General features: G+C 52.4%; 1 protein-coding gene across 2 annotated transcripts; it reads left to right on the top strand.

The window, feature by feature from the left end:
• The first annotated feature begins 315 nt into the window (after window positions 1–315).
• Window positions 316–21,222, top strand: POLDIP3 (DNA polymerase delta interacting protein 3). 2 transcript variants are annotated; one of them, XM_047065658.1, is made up of 9 exons: window positions 317–445; window positions 8,394–8,784; window positions 9,694–9,780; window positions 10,940–11,035; window positions 12,777–12,956; window positions 13,518–13,595; window positions 16,146–16,275; window positions 18,888–18,954; window positions 19,913–21,222. In XM_047065658.1, exons 1-9 carry the CDS (start codon window positions 387–389, stop codon window positions 20,088–20,090), a joined length of 1,266 nt encoding a protein of 421 aa, XP_046921614.1. In that variant the 5' UTR covers window positions 317–386; the 3' UTR covers window positions 20,091–21,222. The 2 variants fall into 2 exon arrangements, with proteins under 2 accessions (XP_046921616.1, XP_046921614.1); XM_047065660.1 differs by lacking the exon at window positions 9,694–9,780 and having other exon boundaries at window positions 316–445.
• Window positions 21,223–21,813: the final 591 nt, after the last annotated feature.

Below are 21,813 nucleotides of genomic sequence, written 5' to 3'. Positions count from 1 at the left end.
AAGAGGAGAGCGTGTTACTCCCAGGGTAATAAATTCCATTCTCATTTGCCCTACGGTGAGTATCAGAGTCGAGCATTGAACTAAGAGCCCGATTCCTTTGCAGTTCGTCCCATTCACTAGTTAAGTTTTTATGTCGCTTTCCATTTTATTTCTTCGTCTGAGGAGAACAGGGAACCGTAGGCCCCCCGACCGCCGTATGCAGATAAGCAGCTGGCGTCGCAAAGGCTCACGGGGAGCTCTCCGCCCCTTCCGGTTTTTGCCCCGTTGGAGTTGTCGCGAGAGTTCGTCGGCCGAACGCCGGAAGCAGCTAGTTGCTCCTGAGCGGCCGAAGGGGCGGGCTCGAGGGCTGGAGTGTAAGCGGCTCGCGGCTCGCTCGGCGGTGCAAGATGGCGGACATCTCCCTGGACGAGCTCATCCGGAAGCGCGGAGCTGCGACGAAGGGGCGGTGAGCAGCCTTTTCTCCCTTCGGTGCTCAGGGCCCGCGGCCTAGCGGGGCTCGGGGCGGGGGAGGGAGCGGCCCGGGAGCGACGCGGAGCGCCGTCTGCGCCCGCCCCCTGCCGCAGCCGCGCTCCTCATTGGCTAGGCCCCGCCGCCGCTGCGGGCCCGGCCGCCCGACCGTCCACTGGCTGGAGGCGCCGTCGCCCTGGCGGGCCAGGGAAGCCGCTGGCCGCGGCGGGGCCGGGGCGCCCGGTTCGTGGGAGCGGCCCCGGGGGTGGGGGGTGGGGGTCGCGCTGGGTCAGGTCGCGCGGGGGGAGGGGCCGTCCCCGACGGAAGGGTCTGGGGGGGGGTCTCCGCGCACGGCCCCCTCCCGTGGGAAGACCGGCACGTGGGCCCCGCCGCTCCAGGATATCTACTCGGCCTTAGAGTTAGGACGACTGAAGTGTAGCGGGGAAGTGAGTTGCTCGGACTCCTCCGATCTGTTACCGCCACCGCCGAAACGGAGACTCAAACCCAGACCTTCATTCCAAATCCTGCGTGCGCTTCCCGGCCCCGCTGCCTCTAACACTCGCCTCCGAGGTGCGGCGTTTCAAGTTCTGCAAGCGCTTTCAAGTATCTCTTGTCCCATTTGCTCTTTTCGCAACCGTACCGGCCAGGTACTGATATTTTCCCCATTTTGCAGATGAGGAGCTTGAGGCCGGGAGAGGTTAGAGAGACTTGCCCGAGGCCACGAAGAGCTGAGAATCGGGGCTGAGTGCCCTTTAGCAGCTGGCTGAGTTGACCTCAGGCCTGGGCAAAAAAAAAAAAAAAACAAAACAGGTGGAACTGGCTGGAGGTTAGAGCTTCTCGATGCTTGTAACTCCCAGTTGTCAGAGTAGACTGTTCTGGATCTGAGTGAGGAGACGATTTGCAGTGATGTGCCCCAAACTTAAGTATTGTTAGTCCTTTCCAGCCTTTATGGGCTCCAGTTCAGCTGTATGAAGAAGTAAGTGGGAATGTGGCCAACAGTTCTCCAGCACTAATTCAGGTGTCTTCCTAAATTGGCTGTAAAAAACTGGCTGTAGATATTGTTTTCTCCCGTGTCATTCACCCAACAGATGTTTATTAATATCCCCCTGGTGCCTGTGGCTAGAAAATAGATCCTTGCTGTTGCTAACTGAAAGGGAGATTCCCCCCCAGCCCCCCACCCCCACCCACATATCCACTACACCTGCTGCCTCCTCTGCAGAACTCAGCCGCCAGCACTCCACCTGGCTCCTCCTTTGCAACCGGCGCACAGGAAGTATTCATTTGCGCAGCTGTTCTCTCCTAGGTCTTCCCCTCCAATAACTGGTGTGGAATTGGCGCTGGGTCCTCTGGCCACTTGTGAATCCACCTGGGTTTCATAGATTTGCTGGACGGTTGCTGAATGAACCAGCTTCCCAGGACACGCGCATATGCCATCAGCTCCCCCACGGCCCTGACTGCGGGCGGTCTGTACTGTCTGTTGGGTCTGTACTTTTTTTTTTTTTTTTAGCGTGGAGGTGCACAGAGTCTCATGTTGGGCATTGGGTGGGGGATCGGTGGGATGAACACCTGTCTGCGAGGAGGCAGGCCCGGTGCCCTTCTGGGCCCATTGTTGGGTTCTGTGCCTCCCTGGCGAGATGACTTCTGAGCTGGGCAGCTCCCTCGTTTGTAAGACTGGTTCCTGGCAGGTTGCTGAGAAGATTAGATAGAATACAAAAATGTATATTTTAAAGTTTGTACCAGGTAGTGAGTGTTCAGCAAACGTTGGCAATTATCGTGGATCTTTCCTTAAAGGAGTAGATGCCCAAACCCCTCCCCCCGATGCGGGGGCGGGGGGGTTGGTAGGTAACCCTGGAGTCAAACTGTGAAGTTTGAGTTCCCTTCTCTCACTGTCCACATGAGCTTGTGCAAGTTACTTAACCATTCCTTACCTCTCTTATTTATAAAATGTGGATAATAATTCTTTTCTTGGGTGACTGTCAGGACTAAGTGAATTAATCTGTCTACAGTACTTTCAGAGTATTTGATGGTTCTAAGTGTTTGATACATGTTAGTTATGGTCATCATTATGAAAGGCTTTTAAGAAGCAACATCCAATTTTGTGTCACGATACGTGAGACAGTATTACTTTGCTATCATGTGAACATTGGAGGGGGGACCGTGCAGACAGAGACTAGTATGCGTGCTGTGTTTGGATTAAACCTGGTGGAAACTTCATTTTTATTTTACTTGCAAAGCCAACAGAAACTACAGCCAGGGTGTCCCTGTCAAGAACTGAAAGGTCTGAGCTTATTTCAGTGAACAAATGTCATTTCCTACAGTAACTGTATCCTGTCCTACATGCTTGCTGGAAGAACTGTCCCCTTCCTGGGACTGTGGAATGATGGTGCATGGAGGTCCCAGGAAGAACTTTGTGCTTGATGGTTTATGTGGAACCTGTGACTGTCCCCGAAAACTTTCTTCTTCTTAGTGGAAATAGCAAAAGAGCCGGTGGAGATGTAAATCACCTCTTTCCCCACAGGTCATGGAATGTATTCATTCTTTAGAGCAGTCTTACTGTTTTGTGTTCATCACACCTTGTGAGCCAAGAAAGGGGTCATTCTTGTTACTACCTGCCGCCCCCCCCCCCCCATTAATCAAAAGATTTCCATGATTAATGTGAAAATAGAGAAAGGGAGAGAATGATACTTCACTCAGCCATGGCGGGGCGCTGTCCTTCCCCCTGCACAGAACTCCCTGGGGACTTCAGTTGCTCAAGGCCCACGGATGAGTCTCCCCAGGAGGGCACTGGGCACCAGCTGCAGTGCGGGCCCGTTCTCGTCGTTTTTTTCCTTAAGATCTGAGCATACTGCTGGTCACGTTAGCAAAGTCGCCCGCTCTGAGTTTAGTTCGCAGATGACAGCTGTCCGTCCATTGCCGCCTCCTGGTTAGGGAAGGTTCATCTAAGGTGGCAGGCAGCCTTAGTGGGAAGGTTGGACCTTGAGTATGCCGGAGTTGAGCAGCTCTGGGCCAGATGCCCTGTCTGGGGAGTCCTGGGAGCCACGGGGAAGGAGGTTGGTCTGCTTTTCAGGCCAGGGCTCTCTGTTCCTGGTACTTGGGGTTTGTTTCCTTGTTGGAATAAGATAAAGGAATTGTAGACCTGAAGCAAAGAGGAGGAAAGTTAGTCGTTATGTAACTTGGAGGGGAAGAACTGTGATTTAAAACAAAACATCTGCACAAGAGTCTCTTGGAGGGTAAGGGGATGGTATCTTGTTTCTTTGTGTCCGTGAAGCCCCTAATTCAGAACTGACTCTCGTGTAACAGAACTAAAGTGTGTTTCCTCCACATAAAGATGACCTCGACACACATGAACCGTGACCCAGAGATGCCCGTGGATTAAAATCCACTTTATAATAACAACCCAGGGCCCCACTAATGGGCCCGGATCCTTGGACTAGACATCTGTCCAGAGCCGGCTCGGGTCAGGGTGTGGGGGAGAGCACCTGGGCTCCAGTGAGGTCCGGGGCAGGCGCTGAGATTCCAGGGTGGGGGCATTGGCTCTCACCCACAGCGCTCTCCCCAGGACCCCGTGGGGCTCCGGAGCCAGGGCAGAGCCGGGTGGGGCAGTTCAGAGTCCAGAGACTTGCTCAAAACCTCCCCCGCCCCTTCCCAACAAGTGCTGAGGCCAGAACGTGTTTCGGGGACCTCAGGGCGAGTCTGCAGTGAGGCTGCAGGCGGAAGCCAGGCCAGACCAGAGGCTCCGCTGAGGGGCTGGGCTTTGTTAGGGAGCCCTCGGGCGGTTCTTGGAACCGGAGGGTAACACCGCGGACTCTGTGTTTTGGAGACCCGGACCTAGCGGGAGTGTTTATTTGAAAAATTCCTGATGACTAATGCCTGCCTTGTACCCAGCGCTGCTGCCCGCTGGGATGAATGGCTGTCCTTTCATGCAGGAGGAGGGGCGGCGATTATAAAAAGCCTGCACACTGAAGCCCCTAAAGCTGCTGGGAAAGGAGCTGAAAGGACTGGGGATTGAGTGCGGGGGACTGCGGGGAAGCGGCTCACTCGCGCTCCCACATCCACAACTACATGCCCTCCCTCCCCGATGGACCTTTTGTGCTGTTCACGGAGATAGAAAGACCGAAAGACCGCCCCGAGGCATCTCGGTGGCCTTTCCTGCCAGACAGGCAGTGTGGCACATGGGGCCAGAGTGAGCACGCCGTGCCACGCTCGGTGTGTGTGTGCTCACCCCCTGGTCACTAGGGAGTGTGCTGTGGTCCTGGACGGGTCTGGGGGCCTAAGATCTTCCTTAGCCTGGGACGGCACTCCCCCTTCTTCAACTCCTCAGTCTCTGGTCTTTATCCTTGACCCATGCTTCATTTATTGGTGCTTTAAGTAGATGCAGTGAAGACCAGCCTTCACCAGGACATCCTCTGTGAAATGTGGATAATAACCTAATCCTCACAGTTGTGAGCGTGAAAGGAGAATATACGGGGGTGGGGCAGCTGTAGGGTCCCTGACACCACTTGGCGGGAGCTCACAACTGGAAAGCTCTTTGAGCCTTTTTTTATTCCCCTGGTGCAGGGCTGACCCAGGTGAGGAGATGGCAGGGTTTACAGAGGCTCTTAGTGCTGCAGGAGGTGCGGGCTTGGGAACAGGTCCTTGTGATTCAGCGCCGGCAACTTGGGCTTGGCCTCCCCCAAGGAGGGAAGCTTCCGGCCAGCCGGAGGCGGTAAAGGAGAGGCGAGGAGGGAGTGCTCAGGAGGGCAGGAACTGGCCAGGGCCAGCCGGAGGCGGTAAGGGAGAGGCGAGGAGGGAGTGCTCAGGAGGGCAGGAACCGGGGAACCCACCGGAGCTGCTGCGAGGGCAAAGAGGCTGCAGGCTACGGCAAAGAGGCTGCAGGCTACGGTGGGCTGTTTGTGTGACCTTTGACACCCTCTGCTCTTCCCAAACACCCGGGGCCGCGTCTAAGTCTTCTCGCTGCCCCACAGATGTGTCTGGCGGCTCGTGGTGTCCCCACAGGCGTGAGCCTTCCTCTCCTAGAGCGGGAGTGCTCCTCACCATGCTCTGTGTGGTGACTTGATTCCCCAGCCCAAAGCCTGTGGCTTCAGAGAGGTCCCCTGTGTGGTAAGCAGACAGTTTTATCTGGAGTGCTTTCCACTGACACTGGTTTCTCCTGGATCTGGGCAGTAAAGGTTGATCAAAATCCTTTTCCCCATTTTATGAGTAGGCCTTCAGTCATAGCTCCTGGTCTGCACAGACAGCCTGTTGCTTTTCTTTGATGGGTGTAGGGAGGTGTAGGGAGCTGAAGGCATTAAAAAACAAACAAAAACAGTGGGGTCACCTCACCAGCTAGTTGGGCCTGCGGGTAGGGCTTTATTAGGAAGCGGGTGTTGTTCCCTCCATAAACACCAGGGGCCCCTCCAGTAGCTGTGGGTTTCGGTGCCGCCAGAAAGCCCAGCTCCACTATTGCCGAGACCTCGCTGACCATGAAACTGAGGGCAGGCCACTCCAGGGGGGTGGGGGGTGCTGTCTGTTCCTCTCTCCCTTGTCGTGCTTGCTGGCCTCCCTAAACACCCAGCCCTTTGGCTTTGCCTTTTTTTTTTTTTTTTTTTAAGCCCCTGCCTCTACAGGAGAAAACGGGACAGGGACGGACCAGCAGCCCCACCCCCACCTTAAACCTAATCGGATCAGTTCTGTAAATGATCCTTTCCCTCTCTCTTCCACCCAGTTCCTGTATAGACCCACTGGAAAGTATTTAAATCCTAAAATAATTTGCTGTTTTCCAAAGAAAATTGGTCCGCGCGTCACGGTCTCGGGCAGTGTTCTGGCATGCTGGGGGCAGCAGGTGTGTTTCCTCCAGTCTGAGGATAACCGGGTGAAAGTCCAGGCTTGCCTTGGCTGGTTCTTTGGGTACGCTCCTGCTGTGAGCACGGGAGCTGCGGGACAGTCCCCAGGCGGCTGCGGAGGCCCGCGGGAGTACTAGGAGGCCTCCTGGGAGGCCTGGACACAGATGTGGGAGGCCATACGGGAACTTGTTTGTTCAGCAGAATTTTGCCTTCTGACCCCAGGTCCGAGATTGTGAACACTGCCGTCTAATCCAGGACCACCTATGGAGTCAAAAGTGCAGATGCCCAGGCCTTCACCCAGATTTTGGATTTAGGAGCTGTGAGGACGGAGTCTAGACAGCTGTGTTTTTAAGCAGCTCCACCAGAGTTTCTAACTTAGCTCAGCCAGGTTTCAGCACTGCCTGTAAAGCACCGGGCCCTGAAACAGAATGAGCCCCGGTCTCCCCTCCCAGTCCAGTGGGGAAGAGAAAACAAGCAGATGGAGTTGGAGGCACAGAGGAGGGCTGTCCTGGAACAAGCAGAGAAGGAGGGTTTCCCTCAGAGGAGATTTTGCCTTGGGAGCCAGAGTCCCAGGCAGGGCACCCGCCGCGAGGGTGGGGGCAGTGGTGGTGGCGGCAGCGGCTGGAGTAGACCGGCCTCGTGGTGTGGTGGGCAGGGGGGGTGAGGGAGAAGCTTGCGGACCCCAGGAAGGACTTCCAGGATTGTACTTGGAAGAGCCTTCTCTTTACTCACGAGCCACTGAAGGGCCAACAGAGGAACCCCGCAAGCAAATGAGGCCTGTGTAATGGAGTTTGGTTCATTTCCGATTTTAACAGTTTCTGGATTTGACATTCTTGTTGTTGCAGAGTGTGATAAACACGTACTTGGTTTTATCCCTGGTTCCTGGCCCATAGTTCCTAAAACCCTGAGTTATAAGGGTGGTAGGAGCATCTTTTGTTCTAATGAGGTAGCTTTTGCTGGGTCCCTGGCTAGCTTCAGAATGGGGGCTGGTCACCAGGAAGACCTAGGCATGGTTCATTGGAACTTGCAGTCCTCCCCGCCCCCCGCCCTCCAGGGAGACGGAGGCTGTCCTCAATGGCCAGCCATTCAACCTTGCTTATATAATGGAACCTCTATAAAAACCCCTGTACAGTGGAATTTGGGGAGCTTCTGGGTTGGTGAACACGTGTATGTGCTGGGAGGGTGGTGCACCCCAAGAGGGCATGGGAACTCCGCACCCCTTCCATTTGGCTGTTTCTGAGTTGTATCCTTCATAACAAACTAATGGTAGCGCGTAAACTATTTCTGCTGCATTCTGTGAGCCACTCTAGCAACTTACCGAACTTGAGGAGCGGGCGTGGGTCCCCTCAGTTTTAGTCTGTCAGAAGGATGGGAAGCCCAGCACTTGGGAGTGGCATCTGAAGTGAGGGCCGTCTTGGGGGTCTGCGCAGACTCTGGGTATGTTGTGTCAGAGTTGAATCATAGGACACCTGGTGATGTCTAGAAGGTTTGAGAAGCGTTGATGTCAGGAGAACACCCACACTTTTGGTGTCAGAAGTGTTGTGAGTGGAAACAATTCAGACAAAGTGGCTGTTTTTCTTTTCTACCTGTTAGCGGGTGGCTCCTGCTCCCAGCCCAGTGGGGATCTTGTGCTGGCCCTGGAGACCTGGACCACCGAAGGCAGGCTGGTGTCTTTTGTTTATCATTGAATCTCTCCAAGCCTGTTTGACCCACCCCACAGGGTGCTGAGAGGGCTGACTGAGAGCAAGCCTGTGAAGAACTTTGGAAACTGAAGTCGTTCTTCCCCTGTGTGGGGTTACAATGTTTGGGGGATATGCCTTTTTTTGGGACCAGCATCATTTGGAGGTTATTGTTCCTAATGACGTCTCAGAACACCTGGTCTAGGGAGGAAACCAGTGTGTTACCTGGTGATCGAAACCGCCAGGCCCCTCTTCCGAATTTTATTTGCAATGCAGAGTTAAAAGTCATGAACCAGAAAAGAAGTTTCAACATAAGCCTGTTTGCTCAGCAAGCAGACTTCTGGTTTCTCCAGAAACTCCCTCTCTTCCCAGTATTACGATGGCTCTACTTCCATGGGATGCTCTCGACACCCAGATCCACTTAATGTGCAATTTGTACTTGCAGTCTCAATGCCAGACCAGGAATTGGAGGTGTTCGATCTCGTGTTGGGACCCAGCAGAGCCTTCTCAGCCAGCCAGCACGCACAGCCACCTTCCAGCAGAGGTTTGATGCCCGGCAGAAGATCGGCCTCTCGGACGCCCGGCTCAAGCTGGGAGTCAAGGATGCCCGGGAAAAGCTTCTGCAGAAAGATGCTCGGTTCCGGATCAAAGGGAAAGTGCAGGATGCCAGAGAGATGCTGAACTCCCGCAAGCAGCAGAGCGCGGTGCCCCAGAAGCCCCGCCAGGTGGCCGATGCCCGGGAGAAGATCAGCTTGAAGCGGAACTCCCCAGCCGCCTTCATGAGCCCACCCATTGGGACAGTGACCCCTGCCCTGAAGCTCACCAAAACCATCCAGGTAGGCGTGGCTCTCCTGGGAAGGCGGGAACAACTGTAGATTCGGGCAGGCGGTGGGAGCCAGGAGTGTTTGGGCAAAATGACAGCTCTCCCGATGTTTGGATAGTAACCCTGTGAGGGAGGCGGGGTTTTCAGCGAGTTTCGCGGAGAGGAAAGGGGGCTGCGGCAGAAGTAAGTGACGTTCTCAAGAGAGCTAGCGATGGAGGGAAGAGCAGGGAGAGGACGGACGCCGTGGAGCACATGCTGTGTGGCAGGCACTTATTTCTCCTGCAACTCTGGGATCATTACCCCAGTTGTTTGTTTTGTTTTGTTTTTAATTTATTTTTGAAAGAGAGAGGGCATGAGCTGGGGAGGGGCAGAGAGAAAGGGAGACACAGAATGCAAAGTGGGCTCCAGGCTCTGAGCTGTCGGCACAGAGCCCGACGCGGGGCTTGAACTCACAAGCCGTGAGATCATGACCCGGCCTGAAGTCAGACGCTCAACCGACTGAGCCACCCAGGCGCCCCATTACCCCAGTTTTATAGAGAAGACTCGAGGTCTCAATTGTGAATTATGGTGCCCAGGGCTAGCACAACCGGTGAATGGGAGGACCGGGTAGGAGCCTGGTCACACCTGACTCCTTGTCCCGTGCCCTGGCCGCTAGCACAGCTGTCCAGGGGGGCGAAAACAGTATCCTTCAACCTTCGCAGCAACCTTGGTGACAGGAGTAGCGGCTGCGGATGTATCGAGCCAGGCTCGTCGAGCAGGATGACGAGGCTTTCTGTCACTCCTGCTTTGGACATGAGGCACTCTAGGGCTTTTTACCACAGACCCAAACTGAGCGCTACCATACTTCACGTTCAGTGATTCCTGATGCATGGAGGACACGTGTGGACCCCAGGGGATGAATTCTAGTCTCTGGGTTTTCTAGGTTCCACAGCAGAAGGCCATGGCACCCCTTCACACCCATCCTGCTGGAATGAGGATCAATGTTGTCAATAACCACCCGGCCAAGCAGGTGAGAGAGAGAGAGTGTGAGCACACGTGTGTGTTTTGATGGACTCTTCTGAGTGGATGAACTGAGGCCTGGCCAAGGTTCCCAGTGTGAAGAATTGGAGAAATGACATTTAGCTTCTTGTAGTTTATGACTTTTAAAAAAAGAAACTTCTTATGGGGGTGGGGGGTGAGTATTTAGGGGGCAGAGAGGCAGATTGAAAGTCTTCTCTTTTTTATTATAAAAGTAGTGTGTGCGGGGGGCGTCTGGGTGGCTCAGTTGGTGAAGCGTCTGACTTCAGCTCGGGTCATGGTCTCACGGTTCGTGGGTTTGGGCCCCGCGTTGGGCTGTGCGCTGATGGCTCAGAGCCTGGAGCCTGCTTCGGATTCTGTGTCTGTCTGTCTTTCTCTCTCTCTCTCTCTCTGCGCCTCCCCAGCTTGTACTCTGTCTCTTTATCTCTCTCAAAAATAAACATTAAAAATAGTAGTATGTGCTTAATACAGAACACCGCAAGATAGAGAAAGATTAAAAAGGGAAAAAAAAGTCCCTCTTGGTCCTGCTCTCCAAAGCCAGCTGCTGTTGAAATTCTGCCCTGGTTCCTTTTGTTTTAAGTGTCATTATTGTTTAGTTAATGCATAGCTGTAGTTGTGGTTATATTCTTATTCGATTTTCTGTCATTCTGTTTGCACTTTATAACTCAAGTACTTCTCTGATTCACATTTACTGTGAACGTTTTTAATAACTGCATAGTCCTTTGAGCTGATGTTCCAGTTTACTTAAGCCATTTTCCTGTAATTTTCACTGTTAGAAATCCTTCTGTGAACATGGTTGTGGCTGGAGCTCTTTCTAGGGGTTGGATTTATTTCTGTAGGCCAGACTGCCTGGGATGGACTTTCTAAGCCAAGATTGTAAACAAACATCGCAAGTGTTTCTAGGTGTTGCCCACTTGTGGAGAGGAAACTCTAATGTACCTGGAGGTTGCAGCACTTTCGTGGGGTCCTTGTGGGTGAGGAGCCAGCCTATCAGGATTTGAACCCTGGCCTCCCGGGCCAGTCTCCCCAGGCACCCCCCCCACACACACCCGCTTTTCCATCCATCATTCAGCTCCATGTCTTGCTGTCCTTGTTCCAAAGGTCTGTCGAGAGCCTGCAGGCCACGTTAGCTGTTCTTTCTTTCTTTTCAGAATGTATACGACCTGGAGGACGATGATGACGCTGTAGCTCCCATTCCCAGTAAACAGATGAAATTCGCAGCCTCAAGCAGCTTTCTCCACCACGTGGTGAGGCATTTTATGTTTTTCCTGCACTCGCCATGCATAGCAGATCGGGTGGGTGGGAGTCGTGGGCGAGTGTATGGCCTTTCAGTTCCGAAATCTTTCTTCCTTTGGGTCCTAAGGTTTTCAGAACTGGAACTGATCCAGTGGCTGGTTTCATAAGTGCTGAGACCAGAGTGGCCGGTGATCGTGTTCAAGGGCCCGCAGCTAGTGAAGTGTGGGGCTACACCCTCCAGTTGCTGCTGGAGGCACTTCGGGGGAAATGTGAGATCACACGGGAGGGAATCCCGTTCTCTTTCTTTTGTGGCAGAATGTTCTGTGTGTTCCCCTTCCCTCCAATTCCATTTTTGAAACTGGACTCCCTCAGTCGGTGTGAGCAAGAATAAACGACCTTGCCTGTGCTCTCCACCACGTGCAGCCCGCTTGCAGGGCAAGACTGGGTGCTGGTCAGATGCCACGCAGAGAAGCAGAGAGAGCAGTATCTGGAATGGCAGGGAGGCCGGCGTCAGCGGGTATAGCCAGTTACGGGGAGGGCGGCCAGGGGCCACCCGAGCCAAGGGCCTTTGTTCGGCCTGCAGAGACCCAAAGACTCCGTATTGTCACTGCGTTGAAATGTGTGGACCAGTTTGCACCTGGTTGCCACTGAAGTTCTTAAAGTGATACGTGAAGCTGAAGGTTGCCGATTTGTTACAGGCACTGGGCCTTTGCACTGGTTGCATTGCTGAGGTCTGCTGCCGGGGGGGTGTCGGCTGGCTCGGTTCGTGGCTCACCCTGATTGAAAAAATGCAGGGTTTGTGTGAACCAATTTAAGACTCCCCTTCCCGCCCACCCGGTGAGGTGGGTACTACTGTCGTTCCTGTTTTACAGATGAGGAATCAGGCACAGAGAGGTTAAATACAGTCAGAATCACCCAGCTTATAAATAGTGGATCTGAGATTCCAGCTCAAGCAGTCTGGCTCCCAGGCCCTGCGTGTAACCCCTACACTCGCTGCACTGGCTCTCAAGACTCAGCAGCTTGAGAAATGTGGAGTCGAGCGTGAGGAGTGGACACGTCATTTGATTCAGAGAAGCTGGTGAATCAGCCCTGCCGCTTCTGCCTCCGACATCTTTTTCCTCAGACGCGCTAACACCCGGGAATTGACTGGCTTATATATCCAAGGGACCACATCCCCCGTCAGGGCCAGCAGGGGAGGGAGGGAACTGCGTCTGCTGGTCTGCACCTACCAACTCTGGCAGCCTGTCCCTGACGGTCTGGGAGCTGATCGGGCCAGGGCTCTGCATGGTGCCTCTGTGTGGTCGAAACGGGGACCAAAAAGCTGGGAGTCTGGGCCTTCTTAAGAGTGGGTTCCTGTGCCTAGCCAGCGCAGAACTGATAATCAGCCCATTGTGTGAGAAGCAGGTCTGGGAATGAACTTGACCCCAAACTTTCGGCCTTCTGCTTAGCTCCAAATCATAGGGTTTTCATAAAGTCTACATGGTATGGGTCGGCCTGTGGCTTCAGATCAGGCCTGCATGGAAGTTTCTCACCAAGGACTTCTGCACTAGAGAGTGGCTTCTGTGAGCACAAACTGTGTTTCTCCCCTCCCGCCCGTTCCTTGGGGGAAGTCCCTGGCAACCTTTTTTGGCTCCAGACCTCTAAGGGAGTTGCGGAGCCGGGAGGGCTCGGGGGTGGCGGTCGTGAGCCCCTTAGGGCTTTTCTCTCCCCTTCTTCTCTAGCCCCTCAGATTCCTGTCTGCCTCTTGTTTAGGCCGGGCTGAGCAGTTCCAAGTTCTCCGTGTCCAAGGCCCTCCCTCTCACCAAAGTGGTTCAGAATGATGCATACACAGCTCCTGCCCTCCCCTCCTCTGTTCGAACAAAAGCCTTGACCAACATGTCTCGGACGCTAGTGAACAAGGAGGAGCCTCCCAAAGAGCTGCCGCCTGCTGAGGTGAGGTGAAGGTGAAGGAGAGAAAGCGAGCGTACCAGTGGAGAGTCAGGCCGTGCTGGGTGGGCAGTGTGTTGTGCGTACCGTGTCGCGTCCTCACGGCACCTCCGTGAGGTAGGCAGACGTGGCCACCTCCATTTCACAAGTGAGCAAACCGAGACCCGGTGGCCCCTGCCCTTCGGTTGCCTGCAGGCGAGTGGGGAGGACAGAGGTGCAGACAGAGCAGTTTTGTCTGGCGGTAGAACGGAGGTCTGTCCAGAGGAGAGCTGCCGGGAGCACTGAGGACAGAGCATTGGTCCCCTCGGCAAGCGGGGAAGGCTTCAAGGAGAAGGTCCACCTGAGCCGGGTGGGTCTTGAAACATGAGTGGCATTCCGTGGAGAGGCTCAGAGGCCTGAGAGTGTCTGGCGTATCTGGGAGGTGATGAGAGGTTCCGGCCCTTAGCGTGGGGTGGTGGGGCCTCTAGGGGGGTTTCCTCTGGGCCTTCCTGGCCGCTGGCCCAGAGCACGTGCTGCTGTTGAGCGCATAGCTGTTGTGTGACTTCTGGTAACTGTCTTGTCTGGCAGCCTGTCCTCAGCCCCTTGGAAGGCACCAAGATGACAGTGAACAATCTGCACCCTCGAGTCACTGAGGAGGACATCGTGGTGAGTACTGTATCCTGCCAGAATCTTACATCTCAAGCCGCTTCTGTGTCAGGGGCCCCCAAGACCACCGCCAGGTTTGCTGGTTCTTTAGGAGGGCTCACGGGACTCCGCGTGGAGTCACGTCAGGCCCAGGGTTTATTACAGGATCCAAAGCAAAATCAGCAAAGGGAAAGGCTCGTGGGGCAAAGGCCGGGGGTCCAGGTGCAAATTTCTGGATTCTTCTCCTCGTGGAGTCAGGATGCACTCTCTTTCCCAGCAACGAGTTGTGACGCGTGAAACCAGGGAAGCTCATTACAGATTCAGTGCCAGGGTTTTTATCAGGAACTAGTTACGTAGGCACCCTCTGCCAGTGCGTACCAGCATTCCAGGATGCCCCAGAGGAAAGCAGGTGTTCAGCATAAACCACATCGTTTGCACAGTTTAGGCTCAGTGAACCACTCTTATCGATTAGGGTGGTGGGCGTCCCAAATTCCAAGTTCCCAGACACCAGCCAGGACGCAGCCTTGGAAGCCGGTCTTTGAGAAGATAGCAGTCGGACCGGCTGTGTCAACTCTCTTCTTCACAACTTCTAAATCAGGGCCAGGGCACCGTGCTGGATGGGTCTCGAATGAGATCCTCTTGTTCCGTGGCGTAAAGTCCGGTGGTTCCTATCTTCCTGTGAGCCTTTGGAACTTCTGCCTCCTCCAGGGGTTTTCACGATGATTCCCAAGTAAAAGGAATGGGATGGATTGGTGTTGCTTGGTGGTTGGCTTTTCTAGATTGCCCTGGTTTGTCCTGTCCCACCCTTAGTTCATGGACAGAACCTAAACCTGGGAAGCAGGCGGCCGGGTCCAGCTGGCACTGCTTGTCTGCCTCGTTTCCATTTGGGCGCCAAAAAACCCCACCATTAGTTTAAAAGTCCAGGTCCCCTTTTAGCTGTGAACTGTCAGATCACGGAATGAACGCACCAAATTCAGTCACAGCCCATAGTGGCCGCCTCGCTTGACAGTGGTTTCGGTTGTGAAACGTGACTGCTGTGTGATGGCTTTGAGAAGGAAGCAGGCTCACCAGGGTTAGGTATGCACGGTGGAGGTTGTAGCCTACTTTGTCTAATACTTTACGAATTAATAAGGGATTAAAACATTTTTTTTCCTGATTACAGAAGTAGTAATAGCTACCATTTATCAAACACTCGTTTTTGTTTTTCTTAAATTTATTAGAGAGAGAAAGATAGGCGCACACACGCGGGGGAAGGCCGGTGGGGGGGGGGGTGGGAATCCAGAGCAGGCTCCGCGTTGTCAGCACAGAGCCTGACACGGGGCTCCATCCCAGGACCATGAGATCGTGACCTGAGCTGAAATCAAGAGCCAGACGCCTAACCGACAGAGCCACCCAGGCGCCCCTGTTGAGCACTTACTAGGTGGCAGGTACTTTGTATGCAGGGTCGTGGAAACTGACTGCCTGTGCTCACCACCATGCAGAGTAAACTGCTGGTAGTAGCCACCCTCCCGTCTTTACCGACACAGGTAACGTGTGGAGAACAGCAGTAATGAAGTTGGGATCACACTTAGTATTCAGTTCCACATTTTGGTTTTGGAATTTAACATTTTCCACTTTATCATTAAAAACAAATCACTCCTTGGGGCGCCTGGGTGGCTCGGTCGGTTAAGCGTCCGACTTCGGCTCAGGTCACGATCTCACGGTTCGTGGGTTCGGGCCCCGCATCAGGCTCTGTGCTGACGGCTCGGAGCCTGGAGCCTGCTTCGGATTCTGTGTCTCCCTCTCTCTCTGCCCCTCCCCCACTCGCGCTCTGTCTCCTTCTGTCTCAAAAATAAATAAACATTTTTAAAAAATTTTTTTAAATAAAATAAACCAAATCATTCTGTGACTTTTTTGTAAGCCTTTTTGTCCTCATAACAACCTTGTGAAGGGAGTTACTAGTGCAGAAACGGCATGGGTGGGAGTCGGCCTCCGTGGGCCATTTCCATGTTCCCTCTCTGGCCTCACCTCCTGCTCTGCAAGACACAATGAGGCGTCAGAGGACATGGTGCTGGCAGTGACACGTGTACAAAGCACTGCCCTGAGAAATGACTTCACTTGGGCTTTCAGCAGCCCTGGGAAGTAGGTGAGACCTTCCTTTTTTTTTTCTTTTTCCCCCAGAAGAGAAAACTCATTGTCAGAGAAGTAACTTGCACATTCCCAGGTGACATAGCAACCACTACCTGTGATGAGCCTACATGTTCCTTTTCGTGACAGAGCTCTCAGAGAAATTCTGTTGAGACAGTGGATGCCGAAGCAGGACTTTGGGATGCCCTGCTGGGGGCGGAGGGACTCCAAGGCTTATAAGCCCAGACCCATTTCTTGCTGCCAGCTCAGCTTGTCCCCTCATCTGGTCCCACAGTGAGAGGCACCTAAAATGGCACCTCCCTGAAATCCTGGGCATTGGGCATATTCAACTGGAGTGTAGCCACCAGTCTACCCAGAGCCCCCTGGAGTGTGTGAACGGCAGGCAGGCAGTATAATGGCCCCAAATTCTCCTATGATGATGCTAACCCCTCTTGTTCTTTGCAGGAGCTTTTCTGTGTGTGTGGAGCCCTCAAAAGGGCTCGGCTGGTCCATCCTGGGGTAGCAGAGGTGGTCTTCGTGAAGAAGGATGATGCCATTACGGCATATAAGAAGTATAACAACAGGTGTTTGGATGGTGAGTCCGGGAGAAAGCAGCCACCTTACCGTCCTGCTGCTTGTTGCTATCAAGCAGCAGGCCATCAGAGTAGGCCTTCCTCTGAGATGGGGGGCAGGGAGGGGCTCCTGGTTCGTTCATCCCTCTGGGATTTCCTCTGCACCAAGAACATAGGGACGTGCAGTACCCTGGGCTGCCTGTTTTACAGGTTTTCATCCAGCTCTAGTACATAACTCTAGCAAGCAGAGAAATACCATTTCTCCATGGATAGTTCTCTTAAGAGGTCTTGCCGGGGAAGCCAAGAGTCCTAGCCGCCTCCTTCCAGATGTTGGTCTGATTACTGCTAGGAAGCAGGTTCCTAAAAGGCCTGAAGCCTTGTCTAACTGTTAACACCTGGGTGAGCTCTGCTTCTAGGGAGTAAGCTACTGATTTTACTGAGTTCAGAGTCACATTGTTTATCTCGGGTTAGCCTGTAGAGAGAAACTCTGTCTGCCATGCCACTTTTCTCCACTGTTCTGTTCTTTCTGTGTTTATTGGATAATTTGTGTATTTATTGCGTACATTGATGCAGAGACTAATAGACAGCTGGTGGGGTTTTGACTTGCGTTTCCCTGATGGTGAATGATGTTGTCTTTTCATGTGCATATTCACCATTTGTATATCTTAGAGAAATGTATTATTTGGGCTATTTGCATACTTCTTGAGTTTAAAAGAATTTTTTTTTTTAATTTTTTTTTTTCAACGTTTATTTATTTTTGGGACAGAGAGAGACAGAGCATGAACAGGGGGAGGGGCAGAGAGAGAGGGAGACACAGAATCGGAAACAGGCTCCAGGCTCCGAGCCATCAGCCCAGAGCCCGACGCGGGGCTCGAACTCACGGACCGCGAGATCGTGACCTGGCTGAAGTCGGACGCTTAACCGACTGCGCCACCCAGGCGCCCCTAAAAGAATTTTTTTTTAATGTTTGTTTCTTTATTTTGAGAGGGTGGGGATAGAGGGGTAGAGAGACAATCCCAAGCAGGCTCTGCGCTGTCAACACGGAGCCCAGTGCGGAGCTTGATCTCGTGAGCCGTGAGATCACGACCTGAACTGAAATCAGGAGTCAGATGCTTAACCAACTGCGCCACCCAGGCACCCCTAAAAGAATTCTTTATATATTTTTAATATGTCTCTTATCAGATAAGTGATTTGCCAATAGTTTCTCCCATTCTGTAGGTTGTCCTTTCACTCTTGTATTCAATGTATGCATTTACAGGTTATGTTTTCCTCTAAGCAGTGCCTTAGCTACATCCCATATATTTTCGTATATTGTGTCTTTATTTTCATTCACCTTTGAGTATTTTCTGAATTCCCTTGTGTTTTCTTCTTTGACCTGTTGGTTATTTAGAACTGTTTTGTTTAATTTTCATATATTTGTGAATTAGCCAAATTTCCTTCTGTTCCATAAGTGTTCAAGGAGAATATGTGCTTTGCTGCTGATAGATGTCTCTTAGGTCTAGGTGACTTATAATCTTCTGTTTCCTTTTTGGTCTTCTGCCTGGTTGTTGTATCTATTAATGAAAGTGAAATATTGAAATCTTCAGTTATATTGTTCACTTATTTAAATTCTGCTGGTTTTGCTTTGTGTATTTGAAGGTCTGTTGTTAGTTGCATTTATGTTTATAATGGTTTTCTTCCTGGTGAATTGACCTTTTATCATTACAAAATGTTCCTATTTGTCTCTAGATAACATTTTTTGTTCTAAGGTCTGTTTTGTTTTATATTAGAATAGCCACTTCAGCTTCCTAGGGTTGCTATTTGGGTAATATGTTTATTTCCATCCTTTTACTTTCAACCTTTTTGTATCTTTGAATCTAAGGTCTGTCTCCTACAGATAGCATATTGTTGAATTTTTTTTTTTTTTTTAAATCCGGTCTGACCATCCCTGCCTTTTGATTGGATTAATTAATCCATTCACATTTAATGTGGCTTTTTTTTTTTTTTTTTTTTTACATTATATGAATATTTTCTAGTGTGGTATTTTAGTTCCTTTAAAATTTTTTTCACCATATTTTTTGAGTCACTATCTTACTGCTCAAGGGTTTATAGTGTTGTAACTTATCAGAGTCTATTTCAGATAAATACCGAATTCTAGTGAGATATAAAAATGTTACTCCTACTTGGCTGTATTCCTTCTTCCCCCCTTTCTTGTGCTGTTACTGCAGTGCTAGTCACATAGCGTGCAAAGTAGCAGCGCAGTACTTGTCACAGTTAATCCTTCATAGACGAAGTAGAAGTGTGTATATTCACTTTTGAATTCTTTTTTCACTTAGTTTCGTCACGTAACCATTTTCCTTTACTGCTTCACAAAGAAGTTTAGACTGCGTCACAGAGTTCAGTGTCTCCCTTCCTTTCGGTTCTCATCTTCTGCTAGAAGCAAGGAATGTTGGCCACTTTGCATTTTGGTGCTGTCATTGCTGAGGTTTCATAGCCCTCAGCCGGGGATCCCCAAAGCCTGGCCGCTCCATCCCCAGTCACGGTCACGGTCACGGAGCCAGAGCTGCCAGTGGTGGGTGCAGAGGTCACAGCCCTTGGCCTTTTGTCCTAGGCCGAAATCTCATGGCAGAGCTTTCTCTTTTTTGCTCTTTTTCAGGACAACCAATGAAGTGCAACCTTCACATGAATGGGAACGTTATCACCTCAGACCAGCCCATTCTGCTGTAAGTTCCAAAGGCAGTGGTGCTGGGGACAGAGTGGAGCTTATCTCCTTGTTTACTCTGTGTGATTGTCTCTTCTCCTCGGGGTAACTTGCCTGCAGAACCGCTTCCCTCTGTTCCGTTTCCTCCGCTCTGCTGGCAGGTGGTCAGTCGGAGTGCTGAATTTTGTACAAAGTGAGACGTCTTGTCATTTCCGCAGGGGTTGACCCCACGAGCTAGCGTTAAGACCTTGTCCTCAGCTTTATAATTTAGAAATACCTCAGAAGGAAGTAGAGAGCAGGCCACTTGTGTCCTTTGTACAGCTGTGTGCACCACCCAGGTGATTGGAAAACTCCCACCTCCTTGTCATTGACCCTGATGGAGACAGTACCCGGTGCCAGCCCTGTTTTTTTTTTTTTACACCTGCACATACATGTCTGGCCCAGGACTGAAGATTTTTCAGAGCCTGAGATGCATAAAATGTAGCCTGGCAGGACATCTTTTATAGATGAGACAAAAACCTCAGGAGGATATTAGACTTGCCAAGGTCGGTGGGGCAGGCAGACGGACGTTGAAATTTAGAAGGACCAGGATTTGAACCTTAGATGTTGAATTGTGTGATTTGGACCAGTTTTTAAAGCTGTATTCCAGGAATAAGTTGTATTCTGAAAAATGAGGGTTTTAATGACCTAATAAGTTTGGGAACCATTACGCTAAACGGAGTGAATTCAGTTTCTGTACTTCAAGACTTCTCCAAATCCATACTAAGCTGACGTGTGTGACCACCCCTCAAGGACATACGGAGTGTTTCCTAAACCTAAAACCCCTGATCACAACAGGCTACAGAATGTAATGAGATCAAGGGGTGTGGAGAGCGTTACGTTCAGCGCCCAGCTTTCGTAACCTGCTTGGTAAATGGTGGGTTCCCTCCCCATCCGAGGGAGAACTGACAAGGATTTTGACTCTTCTCTGCTCTCCACAGACGGCTGAGTGACAGCCCCTCAGTGAAAAAGGAGAGTGAGTTGCCTCGCAGGGTGAATTCTACTGCCTCCTCCAACCCTCCTGCCGAAGTGGACCCTGACACCATCCTGAAAGCGCTCTTCAAGTCCTCAGGGGCCTCTGTGACTACACAGCCCACAGAATTCAAAATCAAACTCTGAGCAGGGGAGTGAGGCAGCCAGAAGCAGGGGCAGAGGAGGGTGGCTCTGTTTCCTAAAGCGAAGCTTGTGACCAATGGGCCGTCGGACTGGAGGCCCCTGAGCGTGGGAAGGGTCGCCAGGGGTAGAGAGCTTCCTCGCTGGACGGAACCCACCTTTCTGTGTTGTGTTCTACCCTGTGCTCCTCTGTGCGTTAATGTTTCCTGTAGTCTCTTCTCCCTCCACCTCATCACCAGGGTAGGCTTGTGTGGCTCAGAGCGTCTCTACCCCTAATTTGAGCCCCTAATTTGAACTGATTCCTTGTCTGAAAATGATACCCTAAATTCTCTGGGTGGCTTTCGTGTGGCCCCATGGAGTGCAGGGAAGGGCCTCTTTGAAGGACACTTTTTTTCTCCAGGAGGCGAGGAGTTGCCTCCCCTTTCTTGTTTTTAAACTTTCAAGCGGAGTGAGGAAGGGCGCCCCTGCCATCCTAGCGGAAGCCAGGTCCGTTCCAGAGCTGGGCCGCTCACCTGCCTGGTCACTGCAGGCGGCCTGGGTGCTCTCACCGCGACTGGCTCTAGACCCGTGTGGTCGGGAGGGGCCACGCGGCAAGGGCGGCGGGGGGTGCTGCTGCGCCACTAGGAAGAGCCTTCCCGGCCCTTGGCTTCGAGGGCCTGTGCCGTCTCAGGTGACTTGGTAACTTCTCCAGTTCACGGTTCCCATTCTTTGGGTTATGCCTAGTGCCCCGCCCCAGCTCTCAGCCTTCTCAGTATCGTTGCGGGCAGGGGCTGGCCACCTTCCCAGTGCTCACCTGGCACGGCACTCTTCATACCTTGGGTGCAAGGCTTGGGTGCAAACGCCAGCTCTCCACTAGTTGGGTTTGTCTTGTTTTTTTTATATAAAGGTCTGGCTATTATTGTTCTGTGACACTGAGGGTCTGGGGGATTATTTGAATGGGAGTAATGTCTTGCTCCTGGCTTTTTCTGGCCTCAGATGCCTACAGGACAGTGGGGATGCTGAGAGAGGCACAGATCCAGCCACCACCAAGGGGCACTGTTCCCATTGTTGGGAGTGGCCCATCCATTCGTGACCAGAGGGGTCTTTTCCTGCCTTGGCAGTGAAGGGCACAGGAGTGGTGGGTGGCCTCGGTGGCGGGGGGGGTGGGGGGGGGGTGTGGGGTGTCGAGAGAGCAGAGCAGCCTTTCCAGGCAAGCTGGTAGGTTGTTCCCTCAGCGTGGTTCCAGGCAGTTGGGGCAAAACCGTAGCCCCCAGGGGCAGCCCCTGAATACCAGGACAGCATGGCTCCAGGGGCATTCTCCGTCTCCGCTGCTGCTTTGTTGGGACTTTGAGGGAATCCAGGCTGGCAGAGCTGGAGCGAGCTGGGCAGCAGGGCTCTGGAGCGCTACAGAGTCCGTAGCGAGTGCTGTGAAAGGCACAAGTCTAGGAAGTAAAGGGGACCTGAGACACTAAAGAGTCTTTCATGGCCTGCTTGGGGCCAGCCCAGTGAAGAAGAATCTGGAAACTCATGTTTTCAGAGTTCTGTCGGTAAGCGGGAAGGACTCAGGCTGTGAACACTGTGCAGCCCTCCAGCTCTGAGGTTCCTTGGGCCTTAGGAGTCCAAGGAATGTACCTGACGGTGCCCCAGCTTCCAGTTCTCTAAAGGATGCTGCTTTTGTTCCTTTCTTCCCTTCTCCCCACTTTGCACGGGTGCAAACTTAGTTCTCCTCAGCAGCTGGAAGACATTCCTC

The sequence above is a fragment of the Lynx rufus genome, unplaced genomic scaffold (assembly GCF_022079265.1).
Source record: "Lynx rufus isolate CCGP_SWC_20201006 ecotype Redwood Valley unplaced genomic scaffold, mLynRuf1.p SCAF_7, whole genome shotgun sequence".
In the NCBI taxonomy this organism is placed as follows: Eukaryota; Metazoa; Chordata; class Mammalia; order Carnivora; family Felidae; genus Lynx; species Lynx rufus.
Note: the sequence above shows the minus strand (reverse complement) of the source record. Positions and strands in the feature narration are given on the sequence as shown.

Excerpts from the sequence above, each read along its gene's own strand:
- POLDIP3 (XM_047065658.1), top strand. The coding sequence starts at position 387 with ATGGCGGACATCTCCCTGGACGAGCTCATCCGGAAGCGCGGAGCTGCG. Across the intron at positions 446-8,393 it reads GGAGCTGCGACGAAGGGGCG|TCTCAATGCCAGACCAGGAA; the intron begins GTGAGCAGCCTT and ends TTGTACTTGCAG. Across the intron at positions 8,785-9,693 it reads AGCTCACCAAAACCATCCAG|GTTCCACAGCAGAAGGCCAT; the intron begins GTAGGCGTGGCT and ends TGGGTTTTCTAG.